General features: G+C 38.3%; 1 protein-coding gene across 1 annotated transcript in view; it reads right to left on the minus strand.

Annotated features, from left to right (window-relative positions):
* Positions 1 to 12,849, minus strand: part of BRCA2 (BRCA2 DNA repair associated) — a 40,974-nt gene that overhangs the window by 14,264 nt on the left and 13,861 nt on the right. The window contains 6 exon segments of the mRNA XM_068143087.1: positions 850 to 1,037; positions 1,646 to 1,836; positions 3,513 to 3,931; positions 4,180 to 4,249; positions 6,199 to 6,291; positions 7,483 to 12,255. Of these exon segments, the coding sequence (XP_067999188.1) occupies positions 850 to 1,037; positions 1,646 to 1,836; positions 3,513 to 3,931; positions 4,180 to 4,249; positions 6,199 to 6,291; positions 7,483 to 12,255 (5,734 nt within the window).

The raw sequence follows: 12,849 nt of genomic DNA on the forward strand, positions 1-12,849 counted from the left end.
TCTTTATCATGAGATTGGTAAGGTAAGGGTTGATACATGGATAAGATGGGTGGAAAATTGTCTGGCTGTTCCTTGTTCTGTTCCACATGCTTTTGATGAAGTTATAATGTACAAACTTGCTTATAATAAACCAAAAAACCCCCATAGTTTTAATAAAACTATGGTCTCAGAGAGATGCACTCCACACAAACACTTTTTTTCAACTTAAATGACCTGCAAGATGAAGGAGAGAAGGACCAGGAAGAGTTCAAGAGCAAGGATTGTTTCTGCACCTTTCTTTTGGTTCTCACTTGCCCTCAAAAAAATCTTGAGTGAATCAGTGAGTTTTACTACTGAAGTTTTGGTTTCCTTCAAGTAATACATCAGCATTAAAATTTATATTGAACAAACCCCACATTTTCAGTCCTCTGCTGCCAAAGAAAGCTTAAGCACCTCTTTAATCAACGTGCATTCCCTCTAGAGCCTAACAGAAATAAATCCTTTTTCCACTTGAACTAAAAAACCAAAGTCACAAAAAGAAACAACCCCCCCTGTTAATGATAATTAAACAAAATGGCAACATGCTGAATTAACAGGAAATAGTAATATTTTCCTACACCATTTACACTGTTGCAGAATCCCCAGAGATTTTTTAAATTGACTAAGCTTTCTGCAATGGTCAGTGAAGATCAACAACTGCCTTAGTCTACAGAGTAAACTTACAATCCTGCAATATTTTTATTTACACTCAGTGTACTAGAAAGGCACAGTAAAAAAAAAGGAAGTCAAAATCAGATCACTGTGTTGGATTTATTCTAGGGGATAAGAGAATAAATAGCATACTTGTCTGAAGGTCATAAGTAGCAGTACCTGTAAAACTCCTTTTTTCCAGCTTTTCCCTCATCTGTAGGTATTAGCCATCCTCCATCAGCAAGCTGCATCCCATTTCCAGCTAATAAATACTCCTTACTGACAAAGTCTTTGATGAGAAACTGGAAAGATTCTGCATTTGTGCTGTTAACTTCTATGCAATGTTTTGAAACTCCACATGTGTAAAGCTGTAAAAACCAAACCAAACCAAACCAAAAAATCAGATGGAGAAGACAAAATAATGACAATACAGTAGGAATTCAGATAATAATTTATATATCTAGTGTTATAAACTTAAATAAGGTATTTCCTTAAAGTTGAGACAGCTTTTGTCTGACCTCATAATTTTGTATATAACCCAATGAATAAGGAGGCATTCTCAGCAATTATTTTGGCAGAGCAGCATCACAGTGTGCTTTAAAAGTGTTTTTTTCCAAAAGAGTTCCATAGATTTTGTACCCTCACTGTAGCAAAAGCAAGAGGCTGAAGTTTTAACTGTTATCTTAATAACAGCCATTCGCATGGGTTAAAAGTCAGCAGCAGTTACAATTGGTGGGGTTGTAACTTGATTGCTTCTTGTTTTATTTTAACATTACAGGGACATTTATGATGCTTATTATTTGTAATAGGCTAAAAATTTATGGATATGCAAAGGTACTTAAACACTGTAGCAAACAGCATAACAGCTACTGTAAATACCTCCCTCAGAAGGGAAGGCTTATCTATTCAAAAGCTACTGCACTTCTGCTTGCTTGTCTTAAGGAACAGATCCCCAGAAAGACACACAGTAAAGTACCTCTTGTGCAGAATAAAAACTAGGAGATTTCTCTTCTACTGCAGCTTTCAGAGAGATTCTATTTCTTGCAGATGTTTTAACAACATAAAGACTGCCTGGCTGCGAGCTAATATTTTGCCTGTATTTCTTCTTGATTCTCATTTCCTGCAAATCTCTGGCACAGCGGAGGTTTGTCATCATCTTGACCATAGCTGCAAAGAAGAAAAAGCAACAAACAAAACCAATCAAAACCTTTTCACAGAATGGATCAATGGAAGATATACAGCCACACTATAAAAGCAGGTTCAGAGAAGTGCATTTTCTAAGCCACTCTGCAGTTTGAGAAACTGCAGCAGTCTAAATGTTCCACATTTAGTGCATTTCAGTATCTACTGAAAGCATCTGAATAATATTTCTATGAAATTAATTATATGAAATGAATATGTAAGCTTCTGAACTATTAAATTTACATATTTTTTCCCAGAATGAACTCTTTATCTTCATAGAAAAGTCCAATGAAGATAAATTAATTGGTAAGGACTACAAAGTCCATAACCCTGAGAAATTTTGACCTGTAAATACAGGATCTAATTCTGAAAACATTCATGCACCTGTTCAAACACACACAATTAGTCCTTCTGAAAAAAAGAATGTCCAGATTATTTCATTGTAATAGTTACAGAAATTACACACACTGCAACATTCAAGACAGCTTAGAAGGCAGAAGCACACATGGTCAATAAAGTCACAAAGCTGAGCATTTACACTCTGTCTCTTAGAAAATGATGCAGTCGACCATTAGTACGGGTAACTCCACTTCTTCATGAGAAAACAGAAAGAAAACAAGCTTCTGTTAATGAAGTACAGCAAGGCTGCTCCTAGAATATTTTACTTAAGAGGTATTTAAAAACAAGCATCAAATAGAATAGAACAGAATAAACCAGGCTGGAAGAGACCTTCAAGATCATTGCGTCCAACCTATCATCCAACATCACCTAATCAACTAACCCATGCAACCAAGCACCCTGTCAAGTCTCCTCCAGTGATGGCCATCACCTCCAGTGATGGCGATTCCACCACCTCCCTGGGCAGCCCATTCCAATGGGCAATCACTCTCTCTGTATAGAACTTCCTCCTGGCCTCCAGCCTAAACCTCCCCTGGTGCAGCCTGAGACTGTGTCCTCTTGTTCTGGTGCCGGCTGCCTTGGAGAAGAGACCAACCTCTGCCTGTCAACAACCTCCCTTCAGGTAGTTGTAGACAGCAATAAGGTCATCCCTGAGTCTCCTCTTCTCCAGGCTAAGCAGCCCCAGCTCCCTCCTCATAGGACTGGTGTTCCAAGCCCCTCACCAACTTTATTGCCCTTCTCTGGACACGCTCCAGTGAGTCAACATCCTTCCTAAACTGAGGGGCCAAGAACTGGACACAGTACTCGAGGTGTGGCCTAACCAGTGCAGTGTACCGGGGCAGAATGATCTCCCTGCTCCTGCTGGCCACACTGTTCTTGATGCAGGCCAGGATGCCATTGGCCCTCCTGGCTGCCTGGGCACACTGCAGGCTCATGTTCAGCCTACCATCAACCAGCACCCCCAGGTCCAAGGAAATATCAGCCATTTATTTCTGAAGCTCTGTCTGAAAACACATTTTTTACCATTCTTAATGAACTTTGGAGATGAGTTGCAGATCCTTTATTAGGAGTGCAATATAAAATACCTGTACCTATGTCCTGATTTTCCTGAGGAAAAAAACCAAAAAACACCACAAAACAACAAACCAACACAAAATCTTGAAGTTTCTTTCCATTAAAAAAAAATATAAAAATCTGATAGAATATGCAAAACCCTTAAAAGTTCAATTCACAATAGTTAAGTGATCAAAATCTGAAAATACCTAAATTGCCATTTTCTAGGTCAGTGTCTGCTGCGTGCTGGATGCCAGACTGGCAATCCCGAGGTTCAGCAGTGTTTTGTTCAGTTGTGATCTGACTGAATTCTGTCTCTTCTGTCTTGTTTTTGATGATGGGTGAGTCACATCTTTTGCTGGTGCCTTGTTCACCTGTCGAAAATGTCAGCTTGGTTTTGAAAGGTGGAATAAAAGTTTTAGTAGTTTTGCCAGATCTGTACAAACTTCTTGTTTCTTCACTCTCTTTTGCTGAGGCTTTACACGGAGTAGAAACCTCCGCAGTACCATTTGAAGACTGCCTTAGTGCGCAGTGCTGAAAAATGGCAGGTTTAGATTTGAATCCTTTCAAGTCTTGATCTGGCAGAGTAAGAGTAGGATTCTTAACTTCTGGTCTTTCTGTAGTAGCCCTACAGAGATGAAAACATTCGAACACACAAGTTTCAGCTTCTTGACGGAAATCTTTGTCACCCTTTTTAGGTTCTTTAGGTAGCGATACAAACTTTCAAAACTGCACCAATAAAAAGACCAAATATCAGTCCTAACATTCAAAAAGAATCATTTCATCATTGCCATATATTTTTTTTAATATTACAAGGACTTGTGAGGTTTAAAAAATTGCATTAGAAGAACTCTAAACCTACTATAAGCTTCTCACCCGAAAGGCCGACAAGTTATGGGCTTTAAAGGAACATGGTAGATAAATTTTCTTCGGTCCTTGAAAATGCCTGCAAGATAATTAGGGAAAAAAAGTGTGCATTAACACATATTATTGCATGGATAGATACTCACACCACATTTTTTTAAAAATATGAATTTTATAAATATACAGAAGTTTCCAGAGCAGATTTGAACATTTTTAGGTGAGTCTTTGCACAGAATGGTTTGGGTTGGAAATGACCTCCAGATGTCATCTAGTCCAACCCACCGGCAGTCATCCGGGGCACTTGGTGTCATGGTCTAGTCATGAGGTCTGGTGGTGACAGGTTGGACTTGATGATCCTTGAGGTCTCTTCCAACCTTAGTGATACTGTGACATCCTCCACTAGATCAGGTTGCTCAGAGCCCTGTCAAGCCTCACTTTGAGTATCTTTACATATGGGGCCTCAGCTACCTCTCTTGGCAACCTGTTCCAGTGTTCCACCACCCCCAAGGTAAAGAGCTTGTTCCTAACATCCAATCTAAATCTACTCTTCTCTAATTTAATACCACTGCCCCTTTCAGGCCCCAAAGGCCATTATTAGGTCTCCCTGAAAACTTCTCTTCTCCAGACAGAACAAATGGTGCTTCAGGCCCCTGGGGTTTTTTGTTGCTGCTGTTGTTGTGGGGTGTGTTTTTTGTGTTGTTTGGTTTGGTTTTGTTTGTTTTGTGGGTTTTTCCTGTCATTTTGGTGGGGTTTTGTGGCTGTTTCTTGGTGTGGTTTGTTTGTTCATTTTTGGGTTCATTTAAAAAAAAAAAAATCTTTGTATAAAACACCTTCATACTAGTTGCAGACGGCTGTATAGGACACAAGCACAATGCTTAACTCCCAAAAGTTCCTGTTTTGTGAGCCTGCAAGATGTCATATAGTTAATTTTGGGTAGGATCACATTCTAGTCAGAACTCCTTTAGCAACTTTTAAAAAAATTACAAGAGAAAAGTGCAGATTGCACAAACTGCTCCTTCCATCACTGAAGGACATGCTTATCTTGAAACTACCAACACAACCACATCATGTCTGCCTGGAATTTAAACTCATGTGTGCTGTGCTCTTAGGCTGCAAAGAAGAAGATATATACAAGAGGTCACATATACAAGATGCCACGTGTTCTACAAGTAAAACTGTACTGGAGAGCAGAATGGCTTTCAGTTGTCCCACAAAAGAATAACACCATTCAGATCCTGCTTGCAGGGTAGGATAATATTTACATATGAAGGGTTTAAAATTATTCTCTGGCAGCAACTTGCAAATTCCATTGAAAACTTTAAACCATGGGCTTTATGCTTAGAGCAGATTTTGGATAGCATTCAGGAATCAATATACTGGTCAAACCAATATATCTGATATATCCTGCTACTGAATTCTAAGTGACAGCATGCACTACTTAGAAAGAGCAAGCTCCTCAAAAAAATAGCTTATCCCATAATCAAACACTATAGTCCAAATCACATTATCCTAATCAGTAATTAGCTTCACATAAAGCATCAACTCAAACATTCAAACCTTGATTACACTTTCATAAGCCTCCCTATTACTGGCTGGAAGTATTAAAAGCATGTGTATTGTAGACCCCTATCAGGAGGATATTCTTCACAAATTATTGTATGATGAAATTACCAGCAGCTTCTCATTTTCCTGCAGATACAATATTTAATGGAGAAATTAAAGATCAATATAATATATTCTTCCTGCTGACACTAGAATTTATGAGATTTAGGACTGTGAGAACCTGAATAAATTCCTATTGAGCTGGAAATTAAACCAGAGTACTTAGATTCTACATCATAAGACATACCATTATTGCTGTGATTTCAAGTCAGCAGAGACATTACCATGGCAGCTTCTCTGAATTTCCATGACTACACTGATGAAAGAAGCAGCTAAACAATTACATGCTAGTTTATTGGAAATTAGAGAATTCTAAAGATAACAATCAACATCACATTTGTACTTGAAACACATGATAACTAAAATTACCATCAGGGGTGCTTTTTGAAGCTTTCAAAGATCTGGGTTGATTCTCTGTTCTGTTAAATTCAAGCAGTAGCTGTCTTTTAATTGGAGGTTCTCCTAGGATAAAACCACAGATTTTTATAAGTGATGGTCCTTTTATGTTCAGTTTCTTACCAGTCCTGTATACCTTCATCACTATTTCTAAACAAAACATTCCAGAAGTCAAAGGAAGCAGAAGTAGCAAGCGTTCAAAACACACATCTGTATTGAACAGCCTTTTCCAACACAGGGCTGCTTCACCACAATGTGCTGAAGCTTCTTCTGCACAGATTGGCTGTATATTGTGTTACCAAAACTCCATATACTGAAGTCTGTTACAAGATGTTTTCTGGTCAGTAGGTTCTGTGCAAATCAAAATTTGTGAGCCTTAAGTTATTGAACATAGCACAGTCTGCCTCAGAAAGTGCACCACAATGGACTTCAGCAGCACAGCTCACTTACATCTATTTTGCTCTTCCAGTAATCAGAGTCCTTACAGAATTCTAAAAGCGCACGTAACACGCTTTTTACTGAAGTTGTAGCTAAGGATATGGTTTGGCTATGACATGGCTGTTTCAAGTTGGACTGATGGAGTCCTATCTGCCTTCCCCACACCTCCTCAAACCTTCCTGCACTAGCCTGCCTGACCTTTGTACCTGAACTTGTGCAGCTAGTCAGTGACTCTGCTGCCATCTACCCTTCCATAAATATTTTTCAACTACACCAAGTCCTTGGACAGGTCTGGATGACTGCAAGCATTAAGTGCCAACACTTCAGCCCTGAGACAGGTCAGCTGAGATAGCAAGAAACTGTACTTTTAGACCGCTGAATACTTTTCATATCAGATTAGCAGTCTCAATACAAGTGAAACCTTGTCCTCATCGACAATGCACAAAAAGGTGAAAATGGAACTACTACTACTCATGTTTCAAAGGAAAAAAAAACACCACTAGATTTGGGCAGAGAAGAAAACCAGAAGGAAGTCTGCTCAGAGAAAAACAGAGCATCGCCTTTCTTCCAAAAATTAATGATAAAACAGCAAAACCTGCACACCGTCAAAATTACTAACCACAAATTTAGTTTAGTACGGTGCATTTAAGACTGGAAAGAATGGATGAACTATTGCCTGCAGCAAGAAGAATTTCTATCATTAACACCTAGGGAAAGAACTTCAGCTTCTGTGTGCCCTTAAAAAAAAACCCTCAAACAACCCACTGTGCAGAAGTTGGACTTGAACATATACAAGACATATATTAGACAAAGACCTACCGAGTGAGTTTTCTTCTTCAATGCGCCTCTTCCCAAAGGTCTTACTTAGTACGTTTTTATCCAGCCTACCACTGAAGGACTGTGCAGTATTAACTTGTATTTCAGAATTTGAAAGACTGTCTTCCATAAAGGCTCTTGCACTTTCTACAGCTTCCACTTCCAAGTAATTTTTTGGAGTTTGAAGAACATCAATATTCATTTCTGCTTTAGCAGTAGCACTGCATAAAATCGCTTCAGATTCTGTTTTCATCCCCAGATTCAGCTGCCCTTTTCTGAAAGGCCTAGTTTCCTCTTGCTGAAAGTTATTTTTACAAGATAACTGCTTGTTTCTTCTACTATGTAGTGTGTACTCAGGCATTTTGACATGGTGAGTGCTTGGAAAAGACTTCACTTCCTCAGGGTAGATGCTTTTTAGGTCCGAGTCTTGATTGCAGTTATTTTTAATTTGGGATTCTGAGATCACTGTATCAGTTAAAGATTTTACATGCTGACCACTCTCTTTACTTGAGCCAAGTTCATCTGTAATGCAAAGCCCACTGCTCAAAAAGTCAGATTCTTTTAATATTGCCTTTGCTTTTTCATAGGCATTTTCAGAGACTGTTACCTGCTTTCCACTTGCAGTGCTGAACCCAAATGCAGGAGCAGAAATCAATTCAGTGCTGGAATTTTTTTCCCCTTTTGGTAGCCCCATCTGCATTTTCCCAGGAACTACTTCAATCTGCATTTCAGACTTTTCAACATTTTTCTCAACTAAAAATGTTTCTTGTGCATTCAAGGACTGATTACCTTCTATTTCAGAGAAAAGCTGTCTAGCTCTCTTGAGTGACTCTTCTGATAGTTGTACAGGCTTACCACTTGCTGTACTAAAAAATCCAAGATTGCTTGTAGAAGAATCCAGCTGTGTTGTCTGCTTATCTGCAACAGCCATGTGCCCTAGAAGCTTCATATTCTGTTGAAAGTGTTGTCTCTGAGAATTCAAGGCAGAGTTTGCATCTGCAAATGTGTTTCTATCTTGGTGACAATTTTCACTAGCACTTACATTTACTTTTATAAAGTGAGATGTTGCTGAATGACCCTCTTCACTTCTTACAGCATTTAAAGGCTTAGCAGAATTACAATGCTCAGCATGAATGACAGAAAAGGAATTTCCAACAATTTCTGCTTGATTAGTTCTTGAGTTAGTCTCAATTTCATGTTTTTCAGTTTCACTATAGTCCTCTTTAAACATTTGTCTGACTCTTGCTAGTGCACTTTCTGAAGTAGGAATTGTTTGACCTTTTGCTGTGCTAAACACAGTTTGTTTCAGATCACTCTTTTGATTTTCAACAGTGCGTGTTGCTTCTTTTAATCTGGTTGAATTAGTTTCATCTTCAGGAAGACTGACTAGTGACTGGTTTTGGTAGGCATTAACTATGGTGTCTGCAAGGCAGTTTGTATCAGCACAAGGTTCATTTACATGTTGCAAGTCCAGTTCCTTCTTGTCACAGTTCAAATAAGAAGAGTTACTTTTCAGAGTTAGAAGAGATTGATCAGATTTATTGTTACTATCCTCAACAAATAGAGTACTTTTTGTATCTCCAGGCACAGAACTATCTTCAAGGTCACTTGATACTTTCATTACATGCAGAGATGCATTAGAGTGCACAGGCAAATCATACATGTTCTCTGAATCACCCTTCTTTTTTGGCAAGTATTCTGCCTCTCTCTCTGCAAACAGCTTTCCATCTTCAGACAAGTAAGTTCTACTTAAAGCATCATTCTCCTGTCCAGGAAGGAATTCCAATTCTGACTTTCCAGGTCTGACATCATCTTTTTGATGTGCATATGAAGTTACTAAACTTCCTTCACAATCTTCACCTAGATTAACAAATCCATCTGCTTGAACAGTATCAAGAATTACACCACGTTTAACAGGACTGTCCTCTACTGCCTGCTTAAATTGATCTCCAGGTTCTTCAGGAACAAGGTTTTTATTAAGTTCTCCTGGATCACATTGAGAAATGCTTCCAATACATAAATCACAGTCTTTGACACAATTGTTACCACATTTCCTCTTCTTTATAAGGTTCTCAAAATTGTCATTATGTTCCCTCCCTACATCGTTTTCTGCAAAAAACTGTTTAGCTTTGGCCAAAAATTCATCAGCAACTGTTATTTTCTTGCCACTAGCAGTATGAAAACCAGTCAGGTAACTCCCTTTCACTTCATTTTCACCACACACCTTCTGCTGAAAAGGTACTTGATGATGATGGCAAGAATCAATTTTTATTCTGCTTTCATCCATGAACAGGTTCTTATCGTGTGTGGAGTTTTCTGCTTCCATATTTTCACAAGTTGTCTTTTGTTTATCAGAGGTCTCCAAAACATTTACATCTTTTTCTCCACATGTTAAATTGAACAAGTGTAGAGAATGAGCCAAAGCTGCATCAGAAATAGATACATCAGCATCAGCTGGAGTGTGAAATTTTTGTGACCATTGCTCATTCTCCTTTCTGTCTTTTTCTTTCTGATTAGGAGAGAGGCTTTCCATTTCATCTGATAAACTACATCCTTCTGCAGTTCTAGTAGCATCTTCTAGACACGTTACATCTAATGAGTCTTCTTGGAAATCACCTTCAACTTGGCCATCTCCTTGATTCAAAACCTCTTTGGAAGTTTGAGAATTCTGGCTATATTTTTTCATGGATGGCAGACCATTGATGACGGTGTCAGTACTATCGGAAATAACATTTTCATTATGATTTATTGATATTTTGGTTTGATTTTCCCTATCTTCCTTGAACAGTGTACTAATATTTTCCTCATCTTTCTTCTGTGCACAGTGGGAAATGGAATCTCTGTGGCAAATGTGAGCTCTGTTTTTGAAATCTGAAACATGAACTGTTTCTCCTTTGTTTCCTTTTGTCGGGCATCTGGCAAAATTACTGTTAGAAGACATACGTCCATTTGGACCGTGACATCTAGTACTGGGTTCAGCAGATGTAAACAAATAGTTACCATCATCCAAGTCTCTGAACAGCTCTGCAGATCTGGTCAAAGCTTCCTTAGAAATAGTTATTTTTTTACCTCCAGCAGAAGTAAAGCCCACAAAATTGGAAAAGCTGTCCTGTTCAGCTGCTGAAAAACTTCCATCAGATATTCTACTTTCATTTCTGTCTAAGTTTGTAACAGCAACCTTTTTGTCATTTTTCCTGACAAACACAGCGTTTTCTTTTTTGTGTTCCCCCACTTCAGAGTCTTCATTTACATCTTCCTGCTTAGTATAATACCTGTCTTTTTTTGTATCAGATTTAAAAGTGCTGCAAAAAGCAGCATCTTTCCTCGTTTCAGCAGTAGTTTCCACATTGGTAGTTTCTTGGTTTTCTACAGTTCCAAACTGCTGAAAGACATGACCATGGACCACGTTACTTTGTTTTCTAAACTGGGTAAATTCAAACTGACTACCTGTTTCTTCCAGGATACTAGAAAGTTCAGCAATTTCAGCTTCTTGGCTTGCTGTCAAAATCTGATTTGTTTCTTGCAAGGGCTGCTGACTTCCAGGAAAACTTTTACGCAAGACAACTTTATGTGGTATAATCTGTGTATGCCTGGGCTCAAGAAAACTTGTCTGTGAAGTTAAAGAATCAGGTAAATTACTGCCCAGCTTGGTTTCTGAATCTGAGGAAAGCTTACTCTCCTTTTTAACTGGATTTGAGAAGTTTTGGACATTTTTAGTGGAAGAGGTTTCAAAGCATTCACTTTCAATATCCTTAAACAGCATTCTGCCCTTTGCTATACTACCTTCAGATAATTTAATCTTCTTATTTGAAGCAGTCTGAAAGCCACCAAAGCCTAGATTCAAACTGCATGCATTAAGATTTCCTGATGATTTCCCTGTATGCTTTAGGTTCTCCTTTGACTTTGTGCTGAGATACATAGATGCTACTTGTTTATCTCCAGAAATTACTTCATTTAAAGAAGTATGATCTATACAATCTAACAATTCTTTAGCATTACCTACAGCTACATTATTGCAAGCAGCTGCTTGAGGGCCTTCATTGTTTTCAACTGATTTTGGCCCTTGATTTTCAGCTACAGCTTCTGAAAAGACAGCTGCATCTGTTTTGTCCCCTTGTTTTAATCCAGTACTACAATTTTCCGAGTGGTTTAATCCAAGTATTTCACTACAGTCGACTACTGACTGGCCTGTAGCATGTCTTCCATCAGTTGATACTTCATTGTAACAATCGCTACTGACTCCATTTTTGCCAAAGTTGACACGACTCAAAGCATCATTGATGCCACCACTGGTCACAGATGTAATATCATGGTGCATATTACTCAAGTGTTCAGTATCCCTAGAAGAAGACCATCTGAGATGTTCTTGAAGGCTCTGAGGTACAGTAGCTCCATCATTCACAGCAGCACTCTCACACTTGTTTTGCTTGCCTTTCTCTAAGCAGCAGCGTCTATGGAGCAATCTGGAACGCTTTCTTGCCATTAGGCATGCTGAAGTTAGAACTTTACGCTTTATCTTTGAAATTACTTCACTATTTAAAGAATCCCTTGTTTCTTCTTTCTGTGTGTTAGATATTTCTAAGCATTCTAATGATGAAGCAGACTGATCCTCTCTTGCATTTTCCCCCAAGTCTCTCAGGTCTTGTTGCTTCAGCCTGTCACTGAAGGAATTATTAGAGGAGTTATCCATTATTTCCACTTCTAAAGTACAGGTGCTGAAATTCTTTTCTTCAATATCTGATTGCAAATGCTTTCTCTCAGCAAGAAGCAAGCAGTCTACAAGAGAAGACATTACAGAAAAAATTAATGAAGTATGTTTCATTTACTTAAAACAAATGCAAAATCAGCTCTTCACAAAACTTTGGCCTGCAAGATCATTTCTACACATACTTAACATCGGTAACATAAATGACACTTTTGTTTTCAAATGTGAACACCTTGACAAGATTGGAGATCTGCTCAATCTAGTCATGTTCTAACAGCCAGAAAGAAGCAAGTAACCTGCAGTTAATACTATAACTTCAAAAAATACCTGATTTTTGAAAGCCAGTTTTCAGTTGTAATGAAATGTGAAGAGATGGGCTTCCATTCCCGCACAATGATTTGTCTCAAACTCTAAAGAGCTGTACAGCAATTTCTGTAATTAAGTAACTTATCTAGCAAGAACACCAGTTTTTAAAATAGAAGCATGTGATTGTTTTCAAGATATAGGTTGTTTTGTGCTTCAAGATATAGGTTGTTTTGAAATATTTTGTGCTTCTGGAAGAAATAGATGTACAGTCTTAAACTTCCTAATTTTATAAAAACAACAATACAACTTCATAATTCTTTATGATCTCTTAGAAGTTGCCAACTCAGAGAGGATGGCCC

Source organism: Melanerpes formicivorus, unplaced genomic scaffold (assembly GCF_026170545.1).
Source record: "Melanerpes formicivorus ecotype bairdi unplaced genomic scaffold, bMelFor1.0.p_v2 SCAF_1, whole genome shotgun sequence".
Taxonomy (NCBI): Eukaryota; Metazoa; Chordata; class Aves; order Piciformes; family Picidae; genus Melanerpes; species Melanerpes formicivorus.